Here is a 24397-nt window from a genome sequence, read left to right on the forward strand (position 1 = left end):
AGGTTCTGTGAAACTCTAGTCTGAAGGATGGGAAGTGCTGTTGACTTGAACATTGGCTCCATGGTCCAACAGGCTTGGGAAATGCTGGGTTCAATGACATTGAACAGGTTTTTCCACTAGAGGATATCTCAGAGCCCTTAATATGATGATGGGAATAGCCAATCCGAAAGACTGATCACAACCATGGAACCCTCTCCACACAAAACATGACATTGAACTGGTGAGCTATGGACAACAATCACTTTCCAGCATGGGGGTTGGGCATCAACTGGGGGCCGGTACTCACAGGGAAAGGACCTGGCTCCTTGCGTGGGGGGACCATCTCCACCACTGTCAAGGCCCTCTGCACTGGCTAGGTCTACTTAGGTTTCAGGGTCAACAGGCAAATGAACTGAGGTTTGAGCCAGATTCTGCCCACCCTCCAGGAATCCTGGAGTGCTAACTAAACAAAAAAGAGCAGGGAACGGTCCAATTAAAAGGTATCCAGGCACCCAGCAGGGAGGCTGGAACCCAGTGGACCCACAGATCTATGGTGTATTGACAGTCCCTCGAAAGACCAAGATCAAACCTCCAGGAGCCCCTCTCCACCAGCCGGAGACCTTGAGGCTCCTAGTGGCATGCCTTAGCTCCGGAGATGGTGGGGCAGCCACAGGGAGGACAAGCCCAGGGGTTCCAGTTCAGCTGCTCTGGGTAAAATGCATGTGTGGACAACTTAAAACTGAAGCTCTCTCCAACTCCCTCCCTGCTGGAGGCTCAGTGACTTCATTGTTCCTGGTTCTCCAGGTCTCTCATGGTGCTGATACCATTCAATCCAGGTGCTGGTGCAAAACCCCTCTTCCCTGAAGGACAAGTAGAATGTTTTCTTGAAACAGAAGGATGGTGGGGCACCTGGGTGGCTCAGTCGGTCGGGCGTCTGCCTTCAGCTCGGGTCATGATCCCGGGGTCCTGGGATCGAGTCCTGCATCGGGCTCCCTGCTGGGCGGGGAGCCTGCTTCTCCCTCTGCCCCTTCCCCCTGCTCATGCTCTTGCTTGCTCTCTCTCTCTCAAATGAATAAATAAATAAATAAAAAATCTTAAAAAAAAAAAAAGAAACAGAAGGATGGTAAGAATAAGGAATCACAAAAGCATTTACATCACCAAGTAATTGTACCAGGTAACTCCAATCAGGTCTCAGAGGGTCCAACTGACAAAGCATCTGAGCATACTTATTCTCTCTGATGTGCCTGCTCAGAAGCCCCAGGTTTTGGCCAGTCCTGCTCCAGGCCTGAACACCCTGGTGTGTTGATTAGTTGGTTCTGAGATGGTCTTTCCTGTGAGGGCAGTGGCAATGTGGTGTATTTAGGGCCTGGACCCTGGACACACGCAAAGCCAAATAAACACATGAGGTTTTATTTGGATAAGAACAACTTACTGTGTGTGTGTGTGTGTGTGTGTGTGTTTTAAAGATTATTTGAGAGAAAGAGCACAAGCAGGGAGAAGAGCAGAGGGAGAGGGCGAATCAGACTCCCCGCTGAGCAGGGAGCCCGACGTAGGGCTTGATCCCAGGATTTATTAACCATCCTCACAACTGTATGTGCCAAGTGCCACAATTCTTAGTTTCTGGATAAGGAGAGGAGTTCAGCATCTTTCCCCGAATCCCAACACTGGTGAGCAGCAGAAGTGGGTTCTAACTCAGCACTGCTGGTGGCCAAGCCAGGACAGCCCAGCTTCAGGTGCCACCACGTGCACTCCCTGTGGCCTTGGGTGATCGCTTGTCTTTCTCTGTCAGCTTCTTCTGCTGTAGAAGGAAGATGATAATCACCATCCGCAGAGTTCAGGGGATCATTGTGAGGATCTGATCATACAATGAACAGAAAAGTGCTTTGAAATGGAATGAGTGCGCATGCAGGGCGTTAATAACACCCAGTCCTTTTCCTAGATACCAAACAACCCGGACACCCCAAAGGTATCACTGTCTCCAGCTCATGCTTCGCCACGGACTAGGAAAAGGAAAAAGGCCAAGAGGTGCAAGAAGACGTACATGGTTTCTAAAGTGGAGACCCCTATACCAGGAGCCTGCAAGCCCATGGGAAGTTAGGGAAGAGACTCCACAAGTGGGAGGCTTTGAACTTAAGCCTTGGAAGAGCCAAGACCTCACCTTTGCCTTCTACCCCCACCCAAACCTTCTAAAGGCTCCGGGCAACTAAAAATACTCTGGCCACCTGCTGCCCAGGAAGGCAGTAAATCACTGGGCCTCGAGCACCAGAATCCAGGCCAGGCCTGGCCTAACGTGGCCAATAGCAGCTGACAAGGCCCCACAGGTAAGTTCACTTCTTCCCAGCCAGGCAGTTATCAACAGCTTGTCTACTGCTCAGGAGCTGCCGGAGAGTGCCCTGGGGAAGTGGGGATGACGCTGAAGTGTTCTTGGGCCAGAGGTGCCAACTGGGTATGCAGTGATGAGAGAGGAGGTTGTCATGGGAGGAGGGGGCCTCCCAGGGAAAGGGTGTTGGCCATGGGCTTTATGATCTAAAATAAGGTCTCCTCAAAATCCTGGATCACTCAACTGCTGTCCTATTACCCTGGGGCCACCAGATGGCACTGTTACAGGGAGCATGAATGTAGTCTGATCTCGGGACAGGCATTGAATTTATGGAGACAGTTTAAATTGTGGGCGCTCAGGGGAACACCAGTGAGATCCGTTTCTTGCCTCCAGTTCTTTACTAATCCTCCCCCCAGATACCAAAATCAGTCCGATTCCCAACATGTAATAAGAAAAAAATGCCCCCAATTTTTTACTGTCAATACAGTAGCATGAATCAGAAATGAGAAGCCATCATCAACAAACACATTTGTGGGGAGTAAGTACCATGCTATTCTGTAGTGTTGCTCAAATCTGAAAAAGTGGGGACCCCTGAGAGCGTGTCCTCTACTTTGTCACCCCTCCCCCCTGGAAAACCACTGCATTATACAAGTTAACTGCTGTCACCTGATCACTTGGTCCAACCAGTGAAAAATACTAACAGGACAATACAAGATACAAAGTCAAATGATGAAATTGAGAGACTACTCAAGTGTAATGAATAGACTCGGAGGATCAGAAAGGTGCTTAGGCTAATTTTTTTAGATCATAAAAAAGTGAACAAAATTGAATAACTTCCATAACTTGTAAGCTCCTGGGAATATGTCCAACACTGCTGGAAAGGGAAGAACACTGGGTCCTACCTCACTAAAATGCTGTGTGGCCTTGGGCAGTTAGCTAAGCCCTCTGATCCTCCTTGTGTATCAACTGTACCTCTCCAAGGCCCCTTGACAGTATAAGATTCTAGGACTCAGTGTGGCCTTGAGGCCCCTGGGAGTCGTGATGCTGGACACCAAAAATAACACTACAAGGCCACCCAGGGCCACTTAAGTGACACAGACAAGGGCTGTAAGAATTCAGAGTCCTTCCCTCTGACTCTCAGGGGACTGAGGGAAGGCTTCTGGAAGGGAAGGGATTGAACAAGTAGGACATAACACCAGAGCACGCTCAGCACACTTGATCCCTCCCTTGAAGAGCTGGGAGGTGGCCAATCAAATATTTTAAGATGTCAACTTGATCTGTGTTAACATAAGCATCTACGGAAACTAGTTTCCAAAAATAAATGATAATTGCTACCTCTCCACCTCTGTAAGGGCATGCATTTCTCGAGAATGGGGGCATGTTCTGGAATACTATCCACAGCTGGTTTTACGTGTACGTGTAGAACTTCTCCTTCTTGGATAAGTTTAGGGCAAGGGAGAGAGAGGAAGGAAGGGGTGTTAAAGTCCTACTTCAAATGTTAAAGTCTCCCCAAAATGTTAATACATGCACAGACAAGAGCTTGAGAACTAGAAACTAAATTTGTAATAGTGGTTCTTCCTGACGATTCTGGGGATAATTATTTTTTTTCTTTCTGCTTATCTGAATTTTCCATTTTTTGGCAATGCAAATGTATCAATTGTGTAATACACTTTTTATGCAAATACATTCAGGAAGGGTAATGCGTCAAACCATTATAATTATTAACACCTTAATACTAATTAATGGATGTGATTTGTTTCCTACAATGAAGTGGTGACAGGAAATGGATTTTGTTAGGTCTGGGGTCTGCCAGCGTCCAGCAGTGCTAAGTGGAGGGTGGGGGTGGGGGGGGGGAAGGTGTAGAGACTCTAAAAGGGCAATGGGTAATGGGTAGACAAGCCTGGAGGTTAGTTCATATTATGCTTAGGCCTCCCAGGCCCTACCTAGTACCTCGAGGGCATTTAATTACAATTAAGGATAGCAGCAGTTAACCTTTTTCATGCAAGGCTTTGCCCAGTGATTCTCTGTATAAATTATTTATCCTTACATTCAAACTCTAGCTATCATAACAAACAAGAAAAAGTTTGTGGATTTTAATAATAATTTTAAACTAAAGAAAAACAAAGGATTCTTCCCCAAACTTTTGGCATTTTGTCTTCCATCAAGCCAGTCTCTGACAAAGTGTTATTTTACACTTTCATACTGCAATCTGTAGACTTTTCCTGGAGCCGGGGTGCTAGTACTCCAGGAGCTGTAGAACTGACATAATTAAATACAAGGAAACTATCATTTAGACCAGGAATTGGGATTGGTTATGCTGATTCTTTGCCTCAACCTTATCTGGAAAGGAAGAATTGGCAAAGGAAATTTACAGTGTAAACAATACTGGGGAGGGACGGACTGTTTGCGGGAATCTAGTTACCTATAATATAAGCCACTAGTAATCTACTACAAGTCATTTTATATATTCATCAAAGCAGGCCTTCTGTGGTTGGCCCCCAGTAGGCAAATGTGAAGGGATGGGGGAGGGGACAGGGGGTATTAAAGTAAGTGATCCCTAAGGCCCCAAGCAAAATTTAGACTTTTAAAATAAATTTTGAACTATCAGACTCCAAGTAGCTAGAGATACTGAGGCTTGAAGGAGCAACATTGAAGGTAGTGACTTATTTAATTGAATCTGAGATACCATCAAAGATGAGACGCATCATACTTTGAAAGAAAAAGAAAAAGCACTACCAACTAACTACGGCACAGCAACTGTAAAACGCTTTCTAATTTTTTTTAAATATTAAAATATTGGTGACTAACATAATAAAAAAATAAAAATAAAAATATTAAAATATGGAGAAATAAATCTATCTTAGGATCAATGAAATAGAGTACTGTACACCTTGTCCCCAACTCTCTCTGATGGGGAGGAGGGCTTCTATCTACCCTGATCTGTTAGACTTTCGCACCGGGACACCAATGTCTCCCCAACTCCCTTAATTGTGAAAACATTTCGATCTGTCCTTCTTTGGCAGCAGCACGTATCTGTACTCCGAGTTCCTGTCAACGCCTATAATCCCCGTTTCTCTCCCATTCAACACTCAGCAAAAATTCTGTTGAGAGACATCATGTTTTCGGGACTGCCTGCAGGATCGGCAGCCCATCCATTTTTCTCTACTCTGTTTACCCTTGGATTGAGCTAGTTCAGCAGAGAGCAAAGTACCGGAAACAATTAGGTAATCCCTCATGGAAAGGCTTTTAGACTCTCCCCCTGGCATCCTGCCTTCAGCGCACATCGGGGACACCGTTAGAAACAGCCAGTTATCCCGGACCTGCAGTCAAGGACACAGTGTTCTCTTCATGGGGGCCCACTGGAGACAGTTTCCAGGTCTTCATACCAGGGATTTTTAAAAATAAACTTTTAAAATTGAGGTAGAACACATAGAGAGAGAAGCATACCATTCATAAGCGTACAGCTGAATTATCACAAATTATGACTACCATGCAAATGAAAAAAATAGCTTACCAGCATCTCAGAAGTCCTCTCATGACTTCTCCCCATCACTACATCCAATCGTCTTCCCCAAAGGCAACCTTTACCCTGTTTTTTTTTTTTTTTTAAGATTTTATTTATTTGTTTGACAGAGAGAGACACAGCGAGAGAGGGAACGCAAGCAGGGGGAGTGGGAGAGGGAGAAGCAGGCTTCCCGCGGAGCAGGGAGCCCGATGTGGGGCTCGATCCCAGGACCCTGGGATCATGACCTGAGCCGAAGGCAGACGCTTAACTACTGAGCCACACAGGCGCCCCTTTCACCCTGTTTTCTAACACCACAGTTTGACCTGTTTTGGGACCTTCTATAAACAAGATCCTACAATATATATTCTTTTAGTCTGGTTTCTTCCATTTTTCATTATGTCTGGAAAATTCATCCATGTTGTTATGAGTAACCTAGTTGTTAATTTTCATTGTATAGTAGTCCATTATATGTCTGTATCACAATATATTCATTTAGGTTGTTTCCAGTTTGGGATTATTAAGTGAATAATGCTGCTATTCTGGTGCACAAAGCAAGCATTTCTGTAAGGTATACACCTAAAAGAGAGAGAGAGAGATTGAGAGAGAGAGTGAGCATGAACAGGGGGAGGGGCAAGAGGAGAGGGAGGGAGAGAATCCCGAGCAGACTCCCCATTGAGCCTGGAGCCCAATACGGGGCTCAATCCCAGGACCCTGAGATCATGACCTGAGTGGAAATCAAGAGTCAGAAGCTTAACTGACTGAGCCACCCAGGCGCCCCCAACTCTGTTCTTCTATAAGGTTGTCCTAGCTTTCCTATCCCTTTGCATTTCATTCCCCAAAACACTTAGAATCAACTTATTATCATTTTTTAAAAAATCTGCTGGGATTTTGACTGGGATTACACTGAATCTATATATCAGTTTGGGGAGAACTGACTTCTTTACAATATTGAGTCTTCTAAGATATGAACATGGCCTATCTTTCCACTTATTTGGATCTTACATAACTTCTCTCAATAATATTTTATAGTTTATTTTCTTGTATATCTTTCAGTTTTTCTAAATATTAGAATAGGTTTTAAACATTTATTGACAACTGGTTTTCTTTTAATTTCATGGATACTGTATTGCATTGCTCAGTGCTTCCCTAAGCGATGTTCCATGAAATACCATCCGCTTTTTAAAGTGGTCTGGTAAATATGTTGGGAAAAAGTGGGGTTAAACAAGTTAACCAAGGGGGCACCTGGGTGGCTCAGATGGTTAAGCATCTGCCTTTGGCTCAGGTCATGATCTCAGGGTCCTGGGATCGAGTCTCACGTCAGGCTCCCCCTGCTCTGTGGGGAGCCTGCTTCTCCCTCTCCCTCTGCCCCTACTCCTGCTTGTGCTCTCTCTCTCTCAAATGAATAAATAAAAAAAAATCTTAAAAAAAAAAACAACACAAGTTAATCAAGTTTCTTTATTGCAGGACTTCTAAAGCCTTTAATGTGATAATATAAGATTCCTCACACTCGTCTGGCTATACTTATTCAATATTCAACAAATATCATTGTCAAGATACAGTGCAGAGAACAGAAATCACTTTAGGAGATTTGAGGAGGATTTAGCCCAGGGAATTAGGTACTTACAAAATTCACTGGGAGGCTGCAAGAGCAGATCGTTGGCTAAGCTTCTAGGAATGACTCCCAGATGCCCACAGAAAGAACCCTCCCCCGAGGGAGGCAGTACCAAAGGGGTCACGACTGGAGCTGCTCAGCCCACACACACTTTATTCTTGTGCCCCAACCCCAACTGCCTCTCAGTACCTGGGAAATAGAACACAAATGCCAAAACCCCTCACATGTCACCACAAAACAGCAATAATGATAATAATGATCATAAATAAATAAATAAAAGAAAAAGAAAAAAAAAGGAGGAAGAGTTGAAATGATTTCCACGCTTTTACCCTCTGGATCTCTCAGAAGCATTTCTGAAAGGTGAAACCAATTTTGCATCCAGGACCACAGCCTACATCCTCTGCAGGATAAGAAGACAACTAGAAGGAGGGGACAATGCAGACCGAGCTCGCCGAGCTACAGGATCCGCTGCAACTCACCACGTGCCTGGCCTCTGTGCCGGACACTTTTCTAGGCAGAGGATACACCTGTGAGCTCAGACTTTAGTAAGAAAGGCATGTGCTGAACAAGTTTATGTAAGTGCCTGCCCTCCTACCTCTGACAGACCTGATACAATTGCTTCCCCAAAACTGGTGTTTTATGAGACACAACGGGGTCATGCTTCCCTCCTGGTATTGGAGGTAAGTGCCAAATCCGTGCGCTTCACTTCTACCCACTACATACGACATTATGGCATGCATTAACTTTACGGTCATCTTATTATTTCCCACTCTTATTTTCCCTGGGTTCCTATTTCCCAATTTACTTTTTTGTCATATTGTGCAATGTATTTCTGTAAGGCACCTCAATCTTCCTCCTTGAAACAGGACAGATATAAATCAATCACCTGACTGTGAATCCCCCGAGCTCACCTGTGAGGAGTTAGCCCACTCACAGGGTTCTCCTACTAGCATTTTTGTTGGCTTCACAACTTGGACAAAATACAAATGTAAAACAGGAGCATTCATTTCATTTCCGCCTTCACTTTGGTAACCAAAAGACAAGTGAGAGGATTAAAAGTTGAGGCAACAATACTTTCTTGGAATAAAAAATTAATAGGCTCTACAGTATTTTATGATAATTGGCTTTATTAATGCAGAACAATTAATGCTAGCCATAAAAACATACAATCAAATGGGTTATTATTACAAGTTAAAATTTATTCTCTGTTCCCCATATTGTAATTTAATTGAAAAAAAAAAACCACGATTAACAAAAACTTGCCACCATACAATCAATTTGAAATAGGCTGTTTAGGAACAACAGTAGAAAAAGAAAGTGTACACAGGAATGCATTACATTTTGACCAACCAAAAAGGTTTGACCCCATTCTGGCTTATAAAGCAAGATACCAGTGTTTGTGATTTTGAAAATTCACTTAAACTTTTTCCCTGCACTGGTTCCTTTGTAATACATTTTCTTGAGTTCTACCCATGACTGCCACAGTAACAGCCCTGGCATCAGAACCCACACACTATTGAAAAATACCAGATAGACCCCAAAGTAGAGCCAGTTGTCGGTGTTGAGGTTGGGGCTTCCCATAAGCCAGTCTGGGAAGAAGGTCATCCACCCGCCATACAATTCACACACGCACAGGGTAATCTGTATGAAATGCCTGTTAGAGAGAAAGAAACAAGAGCTCAGCGCAGCTGGGCACCCGGAATCCTGACATCTTGTCTTAGATGTCAGCATTAACACAGTCTTCCACAGCAGAAGACCCCTCTGAAGTCAGACCTCAGGTTTTGCACAGCGCTCCTTTGATGGGGCAAGTCAATCTGATTAGTGGAAGACCCATACATCCTCTGGAGAAGCAATACTGCCCTTTCTAGAGGATTATTCTCAGTTAAATAAGGTCTCTCAGGTATCCTGTTCTATTCTTAGGACGATTTACTGAGGTCACATCTCGCCCAGCAAAAGAGACTGAGATGCGAATCTTGCTACGAGCCACAATTTTACCTTACCCGAAAAGGGGATAGTAAGAACAGTCCCTTCCTCGAAGAATACAGTGGGCAGTGAGTCTACAACGAGGGTCATGGAGCCAAAGTTATATCAAGATACCAAGAAGAAATTTAATTTTTCCTGCTATCTAAGTAAAATTGAGTGGGGAAAGGTGGATTAAATGACCTTGGAGGTTCCATTCAAACCTGAAATTTTGTGATTAAAGCTTTAAAAATGACTTCTTCCATTCAAGATGCTAGAAAATGGAATGCAATTGTGCCTACTTGACATTGTTTTTGGGAATCATCCCCAGGATAGCATTCTATTTGCCCCAGGTCACTGTGTCTGAACGAAGGAGAGGAAGGGAAAGGGTAAGAGGGAGGGCCGAGAGTTCCAAGTCTCAGAGTCTGACTGACGCCAGACGGTTAATCTTCCATCGCCCCCCTCTCCTCCCATCTTTTCTGCCTTCCTCACATCCTCCATAACCTGCTTCTGGAGAGATTTATCTTGCATGCCTAACTCCAAATTACATAAGAGAATTTACTTGGTGTAAGGTGGAACACAAGTTTTCTAGAGTGATTTGGGTGGGGCGGGGGAGGAAGGATGGAAATATGACCCTTGTATTCTCCAAAATATTGGTGAAAAATCATCCAATGCAGTTCACACTTTCTTGCCTATACAGTGACTAGGTAGTTCCTAAAACCATATTTCTCATACTTTTTATTTTGAACGATCTGAAATTATCCTGGTGGCACCATGATTCTTACCTAACAGAACAATTTTCATTTCTACTCTACTCTTCATCTAACAAATAAATGTGGTCATAATCTACTCCAAACACCACACGGGCGTTGGGACAGCTCATGTGTGTCCTCTCTTCAGCAGGCCAGGAGGCGGGCACTTACCGATAATATTTCTCTTTGACTATGGCATAAATGAGGACTAATGCCAGAGACCCATCCAGGACAACAGTCAGAATTTCCAAAGACACAATGGTTGGGTCAAAATAAAGCCATCTTGCATCAGCTTTGCCATATTCTTTCCCTACAAGTGAAATACATTTTGTTACTCATCTGGCAACCATTTTTATGACAGTCAGTGGAAATGACCTTTTTTTTTCCCCCTAAGGAGGAGATAAAAAGAAGAACTGCCCCCCCCTTCTTCACAATGCCTCGTGGAACACAGGAGAAGGACTGAAGCTAAAACCCATTTGCTACGTGACACGAGTAATAATAACAACGTCACGTGACATTTGTAAAAGGATTTTGGTTCCCAAAGCACTTTCACACATGCATCCTCTTCGCCCCCGCCCTTTTCACTATAAGCAGAATTCTAAATTAATTCAGCACGGTCAGATTTTGCAAAGACGATCCTTAATAATTATCTTGGTAAACGCGTTACAATTCCTTACTTTAAAATTGCTACGTAAAGTCTGTAGGTATAATCTAGACGTGGGAAAATTTTTATTAAGGAAACGTTTATTTAAAAAAGTGTTTATTAATAATTGAAGAGAAATTGAGTGCCGAGGGGACGGTGGGGGGCATGGTAATGACACAGCCTGGACTACAGAAGGGGTCCCGGATGGACACGGGCGGGGGCGGGGCATTTCAGTGCAGACAGGAGTCACTAAGAACAGCCACCACAGAAGCCTCTGCTGTGGTCACCAAGGAGTGGGCGTGCCCTAAGAAATCCTTCCAGACCCCATTATCAGGATGGTTTCTTCTAGAAAGAATGAAGTGAGAAAGTCATTTTAGAGCTGGACTGAGAGTCATGCACTGGGAGAATCCTCCCTCCCTCCCTCCCTTCCTTCCTTCGTCCTCTTTTTTCCTCTCTCCCTCGTCTCTCCTCTCTCTTTTAATTTATGAAAGTAATACATGCTGCTCGTAAGATCTCAAATGATCAGAGTGAAAAAATGAAAGTCCCACCTCTTCTCGCTTTGATACTGTTCTCACATTACTTAGAAAAGGCATGAATGATCAAATATCAGCTACATTATCTGATTGGTCGGAGCAGCAGGACAAAGCTCTAGTCTCTATTAATGGCCCAAGTTAGGATCCCTCGGGGCCAGGGACAAAGGGTTCTAATGAAGGCTGTCCTGGCAGAAAGAAAGGCCAATAAACAGGATTAGCCATTTAATGAGATAACACACAGACACATGCTGAGCAGAGACTCTGAGAGGCCAGACACTACGGACGGGCCAGGCAGAGCTGCGCTGTCGGTCCCGAGCCAACGGCCAGCCAGGAGCTAACCGGAAAACAACATAATAGTGAAAGTAAGGTTTTCCTCTAAATCTAAACATATATACGGGGGCGCCTGGGTGGCTCAGTCGGTTAAGCCTCTGCCTTCGGCTCAGGTCATGATCCCAGAGTCCTGGGATCGAGCCCCACATCGGGCTCCCTGCTCCGCGGGGCAACTCCCTCTCCCTCGGCCCCTCACCCAGCTCGTGCTCTCTCTCTCTCTCAAAATAAATAAATAAAATCTTTAAAAAAAATAAACATATATACATCTGAAATGTTCCCTCTAGTGCACCCAAAATCTAAGGAATTATCACTAATGTAAAATGTCAGTGCTTTAGGAACTAAGAGATCAGTGGGTGTTTAGACATGCAAAAATAACCCCATTCATTCATTCTTTAATTCAGCAAAGCTTCCGGAGCACAGGAAGGCTCTGTGCCGGGCCTGGGGAATGCAGCCTTAACTAGGACGGGGGACACAGGCGGCCCCCTAGGGGCTCCCTTTCTGAGGTCAAACTGCACAGTAAGTGACGGCAACTGAATGTGGGACGTAGAGAAAGAGACACTTGGGCCAGATGAGGGAGGTGAGGTGTGATCACTTCCTCCTTCCCGCTGTTGGTGAGGAGGGAGCCCCAGCCTTGGGTTATGGGGGTGGCCACACACAACAGGTGGCACTGGACGGACGAGGCTGATGGCAACTTACAAGTCACATACACTCACGGCTGGGGGAAAGAGGGCACTGCGCGCCACCGGGCCATGCGGGGGCTGCACTCAGAACCGGAGCGAACCGGGAAGGGCCCGCAGGAGGCAGGCTCTGCAGCAATGAGGCTGGGGCGGCCCCTGGTTCCTGCAGCAGGAACGGGCTTCTTCCAGTAATCCGGGGGGCTGGCAAGGAACTGAAGCCTGCTCCTCAGGGATCTGCGGGCACCGTGCCTGGTCCTTGGGACAAGGAGGGTCGTTTGGCTCATAGGAGGAAGCAGAGTGCGGAGGGGCCTTGCGGTTAGTCCATGTGAAGCCCTCTGGATTTTATCAGCTGTCAATACCTAATACTGGATCTTAATTTCAGGCTTTACACCACTCCCCTCCCCCAGTTTTATTGAGATGTAATTGACATCTAGCACTGTATGAGTTTAACGTGTGCGTCACAATGACTCGGCTTACATACATCATGAAATGATTACAATGCGTTCAGTGAACATACATTCTTCATATAGATACAAAAAATAAGAAAAAACGGTGTGTTCTTCCTTTTGGTGAGAACTCTTTGGATCCATTCTCTTGATAACTTAACAGCAGTGGTAACTAGAGTCATCATATTGTACATTATATCCTCAGTACTTACCTATCTTGTAACTGCAAGTTTGTACTTAGTCACCTTTATCCAATTCCCTCAATCTCCACCCCCCCCCCCACCTCTGGTAACCACAAATCTGATCTCTTTTTCTATGAGTTTGAGTTTTTTTTTTTTTTTTAATTAAGATTCCACATAGCAGTGAGATCATACAATATCTGTCTTTCTCTGTCTGGCTTGTTTCACTTAGCATAATGCCCTCAAGGTCCAACCATGTTGTCACAATGGCAGAATTTCTTGCTTTTTTTATGGTTAAATAGTATTCCATTGTGCCCATGCGTGTGTACACACACATGCACACACACCCCAAACTTCTTTATCCATTCACCCGTCGATGGACACTTAGGTTGCTTCCATGCGTTGGCTATTATGAATAATGCTACCATGAACATGGGGGTGCAGATATCTGATTACTCTTGATACCTGATCAAATTCCTCAACCCCCACCCTCTATATCATATCCTATCATCCTGGCCTGCCTGCAGAAGACTCCTGTTGAGTCGGTCTATTAAGAGTCTCCATTCGATGTTTCTTCTTAGTAATTTTCCATCCACTGACCCCACCAGCTTCTTGGCCATAAAGCTCCACCTGTCCTTGTTGCATCTGGACTTGAGCCCGATCTCGCTTCCCTACTGCAAGACTCCACTGTAGGGGTACCTCCTGAATAAATTCTTCCTTATCATCTTGAACAAGTGTCATTAATAATTCCTCTTTAACAGGGTCCATGTGATGTTTATAGCCCAGCTCTACATCCTGGTGAATCAAAGGATGGTCCGCAGATCAACATCTGGGAGGCTTTACCGTAGATCCTCTGAATCAGAATCTGTATTTGAACAAGAGTCCAAGGCAAGCTGGTGCACTTTAAAGTCCGAGAAGAACTACTTTACATTATCTACTGGATTTTCGTTTTCTCAAGAATAATGGACACCACCATTAAATGAGTTTTTACTTTTTTTAAGGCCAAAAAATGTAAACTGAAGATGACTGATAAAGATCATGTTAGACATTTGCATTTCATGGGACTGGGCCAAAGCTGGGCTGTTCACTTTCTCTGATGCCAGGCCAGGCAGCCAGGGTGGAGGACAATGACTTAGGCTGCGTCCTCCAGCCCTGGGCTTCCCCAGCAACTCTCAGGCACAGTTTAATCTGGCCCACTCATCACATTGCACACACGAATGTGCACAGCAACATTTCCCTCCTGAGGTGGGGGCTCAGGCTCCCTGAGCTACCCCTGGCTGGGACCTGACAGGCATCAAAGACAACTCACATTTTGCTTTGAGAAGCACTAACGATAGCTGCCTGGATTCTCTCGAAGTTTCCTAACTCTAGTGATGAACAGCAGTCCGGACACAGGTCCTGGCTGAAGGACCTGATTTCAGAATTATGGAAAAAATGAGATAAACAATGCAGAATTTCTGATGCAAAGTCTCAAAGAAGTTACCTTGCATAAGGCAATTCTATAATGGTGGTGAAGGATCCTGTTGTTGCCTGGCTCACCTGTTCGTCAAATTTGACCCAGTACGTGGGAGGAAGTCGATACTAACTGATGGAATGTTGACTGATTTACAGCAGCATGAAGAAGGTAGGCAAAACTAGTTAACACCTCTGCAGAGCTGGAGGAGCTTTGGAAATTATCTTCAAGACTACATATATATATATGTATATATACACACACACACATATATACACACACATACAGACCTCGTATGTATATATGATAAAGTGAAGGTTGATGTTAAAAGTATGGAAAAGCACCCAGTTTAAATACTGCAAACTATTCAATCTGCAGTATAAACATATTTTTAAATACACAGCTTTATTGAGATATAATTCACGCATCATACAATTCACCCATTTAAAGTGTACAGTTCAGTGGGGTTTAGTATATTCATAGATTTGAATCATCACAATGAAATTTTAGAACATTTCATTAACTCCCCAGAAGAAACCCAAACCCCTCACTCTCCATCCCCCTCCTCTGTCCCCCCTCTCTAGTCCTAGGCAACCACAAATCTATCATCTGTCTCTAGAGATTCACCTATTCTGGACATTTCATATAAATGAAATCACACCATTTGTGCGACAGGGACTCATTTAATTGACAGCCATACTTGCAATTAATCTCCTCAAACATTCCAAATGCAAACATTTTAAAATTACTTACACAATGAAGCAATCAAGCCTTCGGAATCTGCAATGTTTCCTACAAAAGACAAGTAGACAAAAGGGCCTTCCTGGAGAGAAGAAAATGAAAACAGGCTCTAATTTAGCATCACAGCCACGGGATGGCACCGCAGACGCGCGGCAGCATCCCCAGGAGCCCACGTCCTGGTCCGCGCCCTCCGCACCTCCACGACCCCGTGGGGTGTGAGCCTGGAGCCTGACTGCCCCCCGCCCCCGACCTTGCAAAAAGATATGCCCAAAGGGAATGTTTATCTAATAAATGCTGCTTTTCAATGATTGGCATGATAAAAATCAGAGGTGTGTTCTTATGGGGAAAAATACATTGAAAATTTCGCACAAGGAAAGAGCTTAAATGTTATATTAAATAGGCTAAACTCTGGATTATTCCAGAGATTTTACACCTTTGAGAAGTACCTCACAGCAGTTCATTTTGTCTCGCCTCAAAAAACAGCCAGGATCTCTCTTAACAAAAGTGGCATTTACATATCTGTCGGAGTTAAACTAGTTCTTTTTCCTGCATAAGGGCAAATTTAGGAAAATTAAAATCCTTACAGGCTACATTTTAAATTTTAGGTAACGAACATCTGCAGTTACACTGAGGACTCTCCTATCACTGAAGTGCTTCTTTGCTTAAATTTCAAAACTAATTAATTAGAATTCACTGGGGTATCTAATTGTCATGTTGCTCCTTTGAACAAATTTTATTGCCGGTCACTACAACTTCTTTTCCCATTTCTTTTTACCAATGTAATTGCTTATATGACATTAAAATGATGTCTCTGCCTAATCCCTGCTCACTTATAGTACTACTTCCCAGAGGTTATCACTTAGAGCTGAATTTAGTTCTGGGGGTTATTGCCCTAACTCACAATATACTTACACTGCTATTTCTTTAGATATTCTCAACTGACTGCCAATCCTGAAAAATTATGATTTAACTTATGTCTCCCCTCTGCGTCTCCACTTTTTACAGTTTTTTGATAGCGTAGGGGAGGAAAAACTTCCTTCTGCCCTCTTTGACTCTGTAGCTGGCCTAAGAATTAACTGACATGACGGACTAACAGGAGGAAAGCACACACATTTTATTCACTATTTTTACATGTACATGGGAGTCCTTAAAAGTAAAACAAAGACCCAAAGAAGCTGTTAGGCCCAAAAGCTTGCATACTTTGTTTTACACAAAGAACGATAAATTACGGAGATGTGACAAGACAAAGGGGCGTGGACTAGGGGACAGTAAATTGTGGGAAAGTGACTAAGAAATATATGAGGGAAACCAGTGGAAGATAAGGGTTATTTTAGTAGGTTTGTTCGTATAGGTCCATTTCAGCATTGACTCCCAGTCTCTGGTGATAAGAACGTTCTTCTCTTCCTGGTGCAGGGAGGGCACCGTTCTCATGGGAAATTTAATGACCTGATTTTAGGTAGAAAGGAGGAGGTCAGAGAGGCCTTCCTGCATCTGCATTTTTCCAAATGCCTTCAGCTCTTAACCATCAATGTGCCAAAATGGCATAGTTTAGAGTGGCATGTCCTGAACCACGCCCCCCCCTTTTTAAAGATTTATTTTATTTATTTGAGAGAGACAGACAGACAGAGAGAACATGTGGGGGGGGTGGGGGGGGAGGGAGAGGATCCCATGCAGACTCCATGCTGAGCACAGAGCCTGACGACGCAGGGCTTGATCTCACAACACTGAGATCATGACCTGATCTAAAACCAAGAGTCGGTTGCTTAATCGATTGAACCACCCAGGTACCCCTGAATCCTTTCAAATAGCTATATTATACTCCTTAATTCTTCCATTAGTTACCAAATTTGTAACTTAGGTAGTAAACTTAAAAACCTCAGCTTCCTCATTCATCAGTGTTGCCCAGCATCTGGACTTCCCAGTGTATAAGATGAGGAAGCTAGCCCCTGCCATGCTTTCTTCCTCTCCTCCCCATTTCTAACGCTCAACTTCTGTCTACTTTGCTTGTACATTGCTGAGATTGATTACATTTCCATTCTTGTTCTGTAAACATATTTGTCTTCCTATTTTATATGGATTCTGAAAGCTGAAAATCAACAGCATTTACAATATGGTGATTAGGTAAATGTCATTCACTGCAAAGGGCCACAACTTCTTTCTCTGCAGATCTAGTATTTTGACTCCTGTGTCATTTAAGAAGAATGTGGCAGCTGGAATATCCTTTATTACACTCATAAATTTCTCAAAATCATGCTGTATTTTAGTTTGCTACATATTTGGGCCATGACTTTCTTATAAAATATTTTTGTTTAGTTACAGTGTTTAATTGCCTTTCTTTTTCTCTTATTGAGAGAAGAAACCTGACTTTCTCCCCATCTCATTAATATCTTCCAGCTTCTTATACATGCTCATCTCTGCTAAACAGAAGCTTTAAAGTTGGTTCGTTCTGTCTTTTCTTGACACTTTGTAAGTTACTTACTTGGTAAATGTGGCTTACCTCGGAGTATATGTAAAAATTATATTCTTTAAGGGAGATTTTAAAAAATTACAAGGAGATAAACAGCAATGTTTTAAAATAAGTATTCCCCATCCACTGTGTAACACTTTATTTTCACCAATCAATTTTTTATTTTTAGCAGAGACATAGCAGGAAATCCACACCACTTCCCTGGCTTGGCCTGGGGACTTTCTAGACAAAACACATCCCCTGGCCTGGCCAGCAGAAGCAATAAAGCTGGGCTGAATTTGATCCTCTGTAGGTCTCATTCCATCTATCTGTAAGATGAAGGACCGCCTAAAATTAGATTGTGGATCTCATCCTAAAACTAGATATGACTTCCACTAGCAATCTCTTCAACTGAAGCCATTAGCAACACCTGGACTCTGACATTAGGTCCGGGACCTTTCCTCAGAAGCAGCTCTGTGGGTAAGAGCAAGATGGGGATCTGGCAATTTATAACATGCAGGGACCTAGGAGTGTATAACAAATTTTATCCCTTTTATATCTACCTGTTCAAGTTCTACTCCTTTTTCAAATGCCAGTTCAAACCCTCCTTCCTCTAAGAAATCTTCCCAACCTCCTAGTGATAATTCCTCACTCTACTGTGTTACTAAATTTGTGCTTCTATAATCAACTGTCTGCTGGTTATCAATCTCTAGTTCCCATTAGATCATACACCTTTGGAGTCTGGAATGCTGTCTTATCTCAGAATCTTCAAGAACCCAGGATGATATTTTGTGTTCAGTGTTTACTAACCTTGAATTAATGACAAGTTCCCATTACGAATTACTTAGAAAGATACCGAGGGGCTTTTAGAAGGCACTGTATACTTCTTATTATATTAATGTCTCAAATGCAATGGCAGTCTACAGTGGACTCTCGAACAACACAGGGGTTAGGGGCACCAACCCCTGTGCAGTCAAAAATCCACATATAATTTTTGACTCCCCAAAAACTTAACTACCAATAGCCTACTACTGACCAGAAGCCTTACTAAAAACATAGAATCTATTAGCATATTTTGTATGCTATATGTATTATATACTGTATTCTTACAATAAAGTGAGCTAGAGAAATTATTAAGAAAATCATAAGGAAAATACACCTACAGTACTGTACTATATTTATCAAAACAATCCATGTATAAGCAGACCAGTGCAGTGCAACCCAGGATATTCAAGGGTCAGCTGTAATATATGTAAAGTATAATAAATATATTCACGCCTCCACATGCTGATCAGATGCTGCCTCCTCCAGGAAGCAAGGCTTCACTGATTCTCTTGATGGGAAGTAGGTGCATCTCCTACATAGAAGAACCCTGCTTACTTGTCCCCTCCTCCAAACCATCAGTTCCTTTCAGGCAAAGTCTTTGTCTTTTATCTCTGTATTCCAAATGCCTGATAGATGGTACATGCTAATAAATGTTTACTAAAAGAATAAGAAATAAAAGAAGGGAGAGGGTAGTGGGGGATAACAGAGTTAAACAACAACAACAACAGCAAACACCCAATTAACCCATTTAGAAAATGGGCAAAAGAAATGAAGAAACATTTCAGTAAAGAGGGTCTACAGACAGCAAGCAAACACATGAGAAGATGTTCCACATCATTAGCAGGCAGGGAAATGCCAATAAAAACCACAATGAATTAGTACTCCACACCTATCAGAACGCATAAAATAAAAAAAAAATAGTGACTACAACAAATGCCGATAAGGATGTGGATCACTCACGTGTTTCTGGTGGGATGAAAATGGTACCATTCTGGGAAACGAGGCTGGCAGTTTATTCTAAAACTAAATATGCAATTACTATGGGACCCAACAATTGCACTCTTGGGCACCTGTCCCAGAAAAATAAAAGCTCATGTTCACACAAAAACAAGCACACAAATGTCCATAGCAGCTTTATCTGTAATAGCTTAAAGCTGGACGTCCTTCACCAGGTGAATGCCTGAACAAACCACAGTCCATCCATGCTGGAGCACTCCCGAGCACTAAGAAGGAACCAACTACTGATACACGCGAGAACTTGGATGGATCTCCAGGGAATCTGCTGAGCGAAGGAAGCCAACTCCAAAAGATTACATATACTCCGTAATTCCATTTATATAACACTTTTTGAAATGAGAAATTTTAAGAAATGGAGGACAGATAGAGTGGTTGCCAGGGGTTAGTGGCTGGAGGAGATGGGGGGCGGCAGGGCAAGTGCCAGTGAATACAAAAGGAAAACACCAGGGATCCTTGTGGTGTCGGAACTATCTGGTATCCTGTTGTGGTGGATATTTGAACCTACCCAGTTGGTAAAATGGTACAGAAATTAATAGACACACACACACACACACACATGCAAGTGGATCTAGGGAAATCTGAGTAAGATGAGTGGATTGCATCAATATCCTGCTTGTGATATTATAGTATATTATACTATAGGTTTAAAAAATGTTACCATTGGGGAAAGCTAAGCAAAGCATACATGGGCTCTCTCTGTATTATTTCGTACAACAACACGTGATTCAACAATTATCTTCCCCTTCAAAAAAATTAATTAAAAAACCAGACAGGTAGAACAAGAGCTGTGGAAGAAAGAACATTACTAATTGAATAACATTTTTTAATCAATTGCCAGGACTTTTTAAAAAAATTTATTTATTTATTTATTTGAGAGAGAGAGAGAGGGAGAGGGAGAGAGCATGAGCAGGGGGGAGGAGCAGAGGAAGAGGGAGAAGCAGACTCCCCGCTGAGCAGGGAGCCTGATACGGGACTTGATCCCAGGACCTTGAGATCATGACCTGAGCTGAAGGCAGATGCTTAACTGACTGAGCCACCCTGGCGCCCCCAGCTTTTTTTTTTTTTTTTTTTAATTTAGCATAGGCTGGGTTCTGGCCTCAGGGAGCTTATCTAGTTGGGTAATACCAACTTCCAATTTAATAAAGATTGGAAAAAGATGAGGGGCCTGTGGTTGAGACAGTCAGGAAGACTTCCAGGAGGAGGCAGGCCTAGAGCTGGGCCTTAGCAGGCAGGCTGAGAGGTGGAAGGATAGGGATGGTAGCCCAGGGGTGCAGAGGGCAGGACATTATGAGGCCTGGTGGGTCCAGACTCTGCCCTGCCTGGCACTGTAGCCGACAGCGATGGCCCCTGCCCCTCCCCTTGGGCTCCCTCACCAGGGCAGAGGGCACCTACACTTGTGCTCTCAGAAGACCTAGGGCTGGTTTTCACTCCTCCAGGCTGTGCCTGAGTGGCTCTTCTGCCTACAGTACCCAGGCCTGGCTTTCTTCCCCCCAGAAAAGAATGTAAATCAAAAAAAAGAAAGTATTATAGTAAAATATACATAAAATTTAATATTTTAACCATTTTAAGTCTACAATTCAGTGGTGGTAAGTACACTCACATTATTGTGCGACCATCACCACCATCCATCTCCATAACTGAGTCTTCCCAAACTGAAACTCTGAACCCGTTAAACAGTAACTCCTCATTCTCCTCCTAGCCCCGGCCCCTGACAACCACCACTCTGTCTCGACACACTGGACTACTCTAAGTACCTCACATAAGTGGAATCATACGATCTGTGTCTTTATGACTGGCTTATTTTACTCAGCATCATGTCCGCAAGCTTCTCTGTGTGGTAGCATGTGCCAGAATTTCATGTCTTTTTAAGGCTGACTACTATTCTATTGTAGGTATCCATCACATTTTGTTTCTCTACTCATCTGTTTATTGGCTACGATGAATAAAACTGCTATGTGCAAGTATCAAAGTCCCTGGTTTCAATTTCTTTGGATATTTATATAAAAGTGGGCTTGCTGGATCATATGGTAATTCTATGACATTTCTTCTGGTGGTATACCTTAACTATTTTAATTACTAAAAAATATTATTAAAGGGATACATTACTGAAAGTTTTTTTTTTTTTTAAAGATTTTATTTATTTATCTGACAGAGAGAGACACAGCGAGAGAGGGAACACAAGTAGGTGGAGTGGAGGGAGAAGCAGGCTTCCCACCGAGCAGGGAGCCCGATGCGGGGCTCCATCCCAGGACCCTGGGACCATGACCTGAGCCGAAAGCAGACGCTTAACGACTGAGCCACCCAGGTGCCCCACTGAAAGTTTTTTTTAAAAAAATGAAAAGGTATAAAGTGAAAGGTAAAACTCTTTTCCTCCTGATCCCCAATCTCATTCTCCTGAGACACTCCTGGTGAGTTTCATGGCAGCCCTCGAGAAACTTTTCACGGGGATGCCTGGGTGGCTCAGTCAGTTAAGCCTCTGACTCTTGATTTCGGCTCAGGTCATGATCTTAGGGTCCTGAGATCGAGCCCCACGATGGGCTCCGCACTCAGTGCAGAGTCCTCTTGAGATTCTCTCTCTCTCCCTCTGTGCCCTGGCCCTGCCCCCCTGCTCTCTCCAAAATAAATAAATCTTAAAAAAATACTTCTTATGTATATGTTATTATGGAGCCATAAATATTTAAAATATTTTCTTTCTGCTATTAAATTTTCAACTATAAACCCAGAGGGTGATGAGGAAAATTTTACCATGTTTGTTTATTTAAGAAATTTTCAAGTTCTGTGGATCAGGAATTTTGGTTTAAAAACATACAGAATGGGGAGGGGGGTGAGGGGATGGGTTAGCCTGGTGATGGGTATTAAAGAGGGCACGTACTGAATGGAACACTGGGTGTTATACGCAAACAATGAATCATGGAACACTACCTCAGAAACTAATGATGTAATGTATGGTGATTAACATAATAAAATAAAAAAATAACAACAAAAAAATGCTAGTAATAGGAAGCACCTGGTGTAGCATACATGGAAATGTTCTATACTATCTTCTCAATTTTTCTGTAAAACTAAAACTTTTCTAAAAAGTAAAGTGTATTTTTGGGGAAAAAAATAAAAATAAAAAAAGCACACAGAAGTTCCTATTAGATGCTCTAATGATTGAATGACTGAACTGTAGTTAATTGAGCTGCTAACAAAATCAACTTAAAAGCTAAATTGTGTCATGGCAAATAAAAGTAACAACAGCAAGGTCATTTTTCATTTAAGGTGTTCCAGACTGTAATTTTAGCAACTGTATTTTGGAAGCTTTTAGACAACTACCAGCCAAAGCTCAGATTAAAAACAAAAACAACAAAGGCTGGGCTCAGCAAGCTACCGCTCTCCGTAATTCAATGACCACTTTAGAGAAAATACGCAACTTACTCATTTCAACCCTTACAGGAAAATTTAGTGGGGGGAAAAAAAGGCTTTATAGAAATAAAAAAGAAAAAGAATCCCATTTTTTTTTTTTTTGTAATTTATGTCGGTATTTGTGAAGGCTAAATCTGCATTCAAATGTATCTTGCAAGTCTTTTGGTTTTTTTAGCTTGTTTGCATGAAGAACCAGAGAAAAACAGCACAACACTCATTACTAAGAGTGGGAGAATAAAGTGGAGTAGAATGGAATCACCACATAAATCCTGTCAAAATTTATTAGCATTTTCTATTCAGACTCACAAAATCTCAGCCTAATCAGACTTGATTTTTCCATGTCATGGCAACAGCACCCATCATTGTTTCTGGAAGTATCAGCTGCTTCAGCCTCCTATGGCACCTCGATGACAAGGCTTTAGTGACTTCATAAATCTAGGCTGCCCAGCTGCCGTCCCCTTAATGACATGACGCCTTCTGTTTGATGGAACCTGCCGCGCAGATGGGCTGTCGCCCGGTATTCACAGAGGACAGTGCTGGCCTCTCCAGAACTTCGGGGATGGAACAACACCAGTTCTATTGTTCCTACGTGATGGCAGCTTAGCGTTTGGTTTAGAACTTGAAAACATCTCTCCCCTTTTAAGACTACACCCTACTCTGCCGAGACCGTTATTTCTCTGGTTAAGGATTTGAAAGGAAACTTTCAAAGGCTCATCTTAGTTGGACAAGTGCTTTGTCACTATATTACATAGGGACAGGATGAAAATGAAAAGTTAATGCTAGCATGGAGTACAGCGAGAAGGGTCACGGGAGGGGCAGAGGAAGACAGAATCAACGTTTACAGAACTCTGCTGGGTGCCAGGCACGGTGCCAAGCGTCCCACATCCCTGCTATTCAAATGTGGTCCATGAACCACAACTTGGGCATCACCCGGGAGCTTGTTAGAAATGCAGAATTTCAGACCCAGACTTATGGACTCAAATCTGCCTTGTGAAAAGTTCCCTGGGGATTTTCAAGTTTGAGAAGCACTGTCCTAAATGACCAAGCTCTACTTAAACCTCATGACAATGCTTTGAGGAAAATATTATTTCCATACTTTATGGATAAGTGCTTTGGTCTGAATGTGTGCCACCCAAATGCATGTGTTGAAATTCTATCTCCCAAAGACGATGATACTAGGGGGTGGGGCGTCTGGGAGGTGCTCAGGTCCTGAGGGGGAGCCCACCTGAATGCGATCAGTGACTCTCTAAGAGGCTCCAGAGAGATTCCTAGCCTCTTCTACCACAGCAAGAAGACACCACCTCCAGAGCCGGGGGAGGGCCCTCCCCTGCCATGAGGGCCGCCTGATCTTGGACTGCCAGCTTCCTGAATTCTGAGAAATAAATGTCTACTGTTTATAAGCCACCCAGTCTGTGGTATTTTGTCATGGCAGCCCCAACATATTAAGACAATAAGGAAGCAGAGACACAAAGTTCCCTTCCTTCTTTCTCTTCCTCCTTGCAGAAAGGGTTGTGGTAGGGAAAAGGTACTGTTCAGAATCTCGCAGCTGGTGAATGGCAGAGCCAGGATTCGAGA

At 43.3% G+C, this 24397-nt stretch overlaps 2 protein-coding genes across 6 annotated transcripts in view; one reads left to right on the top strand and one right to left on the bottom strand.

Annotated features, from left to right (window-relative positions):
* ARL11 (ARF like GTPase 11) overlaps positions 1 to 23553 on the top strand; it is a 44450-nt gene extending 20897 nt beyond the window's left edge. For 2 of the 5 annotated variants that reach the window (XR_013446982.1, XR_013446983.1), the window contains 2 exons: positions 1919 to 2300; positions 13697 to 15437. The gene's annotated coding sequence lies outside the window, so the exon portion shown is untranslated. Of the gene's footprint in view, positions 1 to 1918; positions 2301 to 7761; positions 8690 to 13696; positions 15438 to 19572; positions 19815 to 23175 lie in introns of those variants that run through there. The other 3 variants (XR_013446986.1, XR_013446985.1, XR_013446984.1) reach the window with 3 other exon arrangements.
* EBPL (EBP like) overlaps positions 8526 to 24397 on the bottom strand; it is a 30097-nt gene continuing 14225 nt past the window's right edge. Inside the window, exons 2-4 of the mRNA XM_036104608.2 lie at positions 15142 to 15211; positions 10299 to 10437; positions 8526 to 9070 (exon numbers count right to left, since the gene is read on the bottom strand). Coding sequence (XP_035960501.1) covers positions 8830 to 9070; positions 10299 to 10437; positions 15142 to 15211 — 450 coding nt within the window. The 3' untranslated portion in view covers positions 8526 to 8829. The remainder of the gene's footprint in view (positions 9071 to 10298; positions 10438 to 15141; positions 15212 to 24397) is intronic.

This window comes from Halichoerus grypus, chromosome 4, assembly GCF_964656455.1.
Source record: "Halichoerus grypus chromosome 4, mHalGry1.hap1.1, whole genome shotgun sequence".
NCBI lineage: Eukaryota > Metazoa > Chordata > Mammalia > Carnivora > Phocidae > Halichoerus > Halichoerus grypus.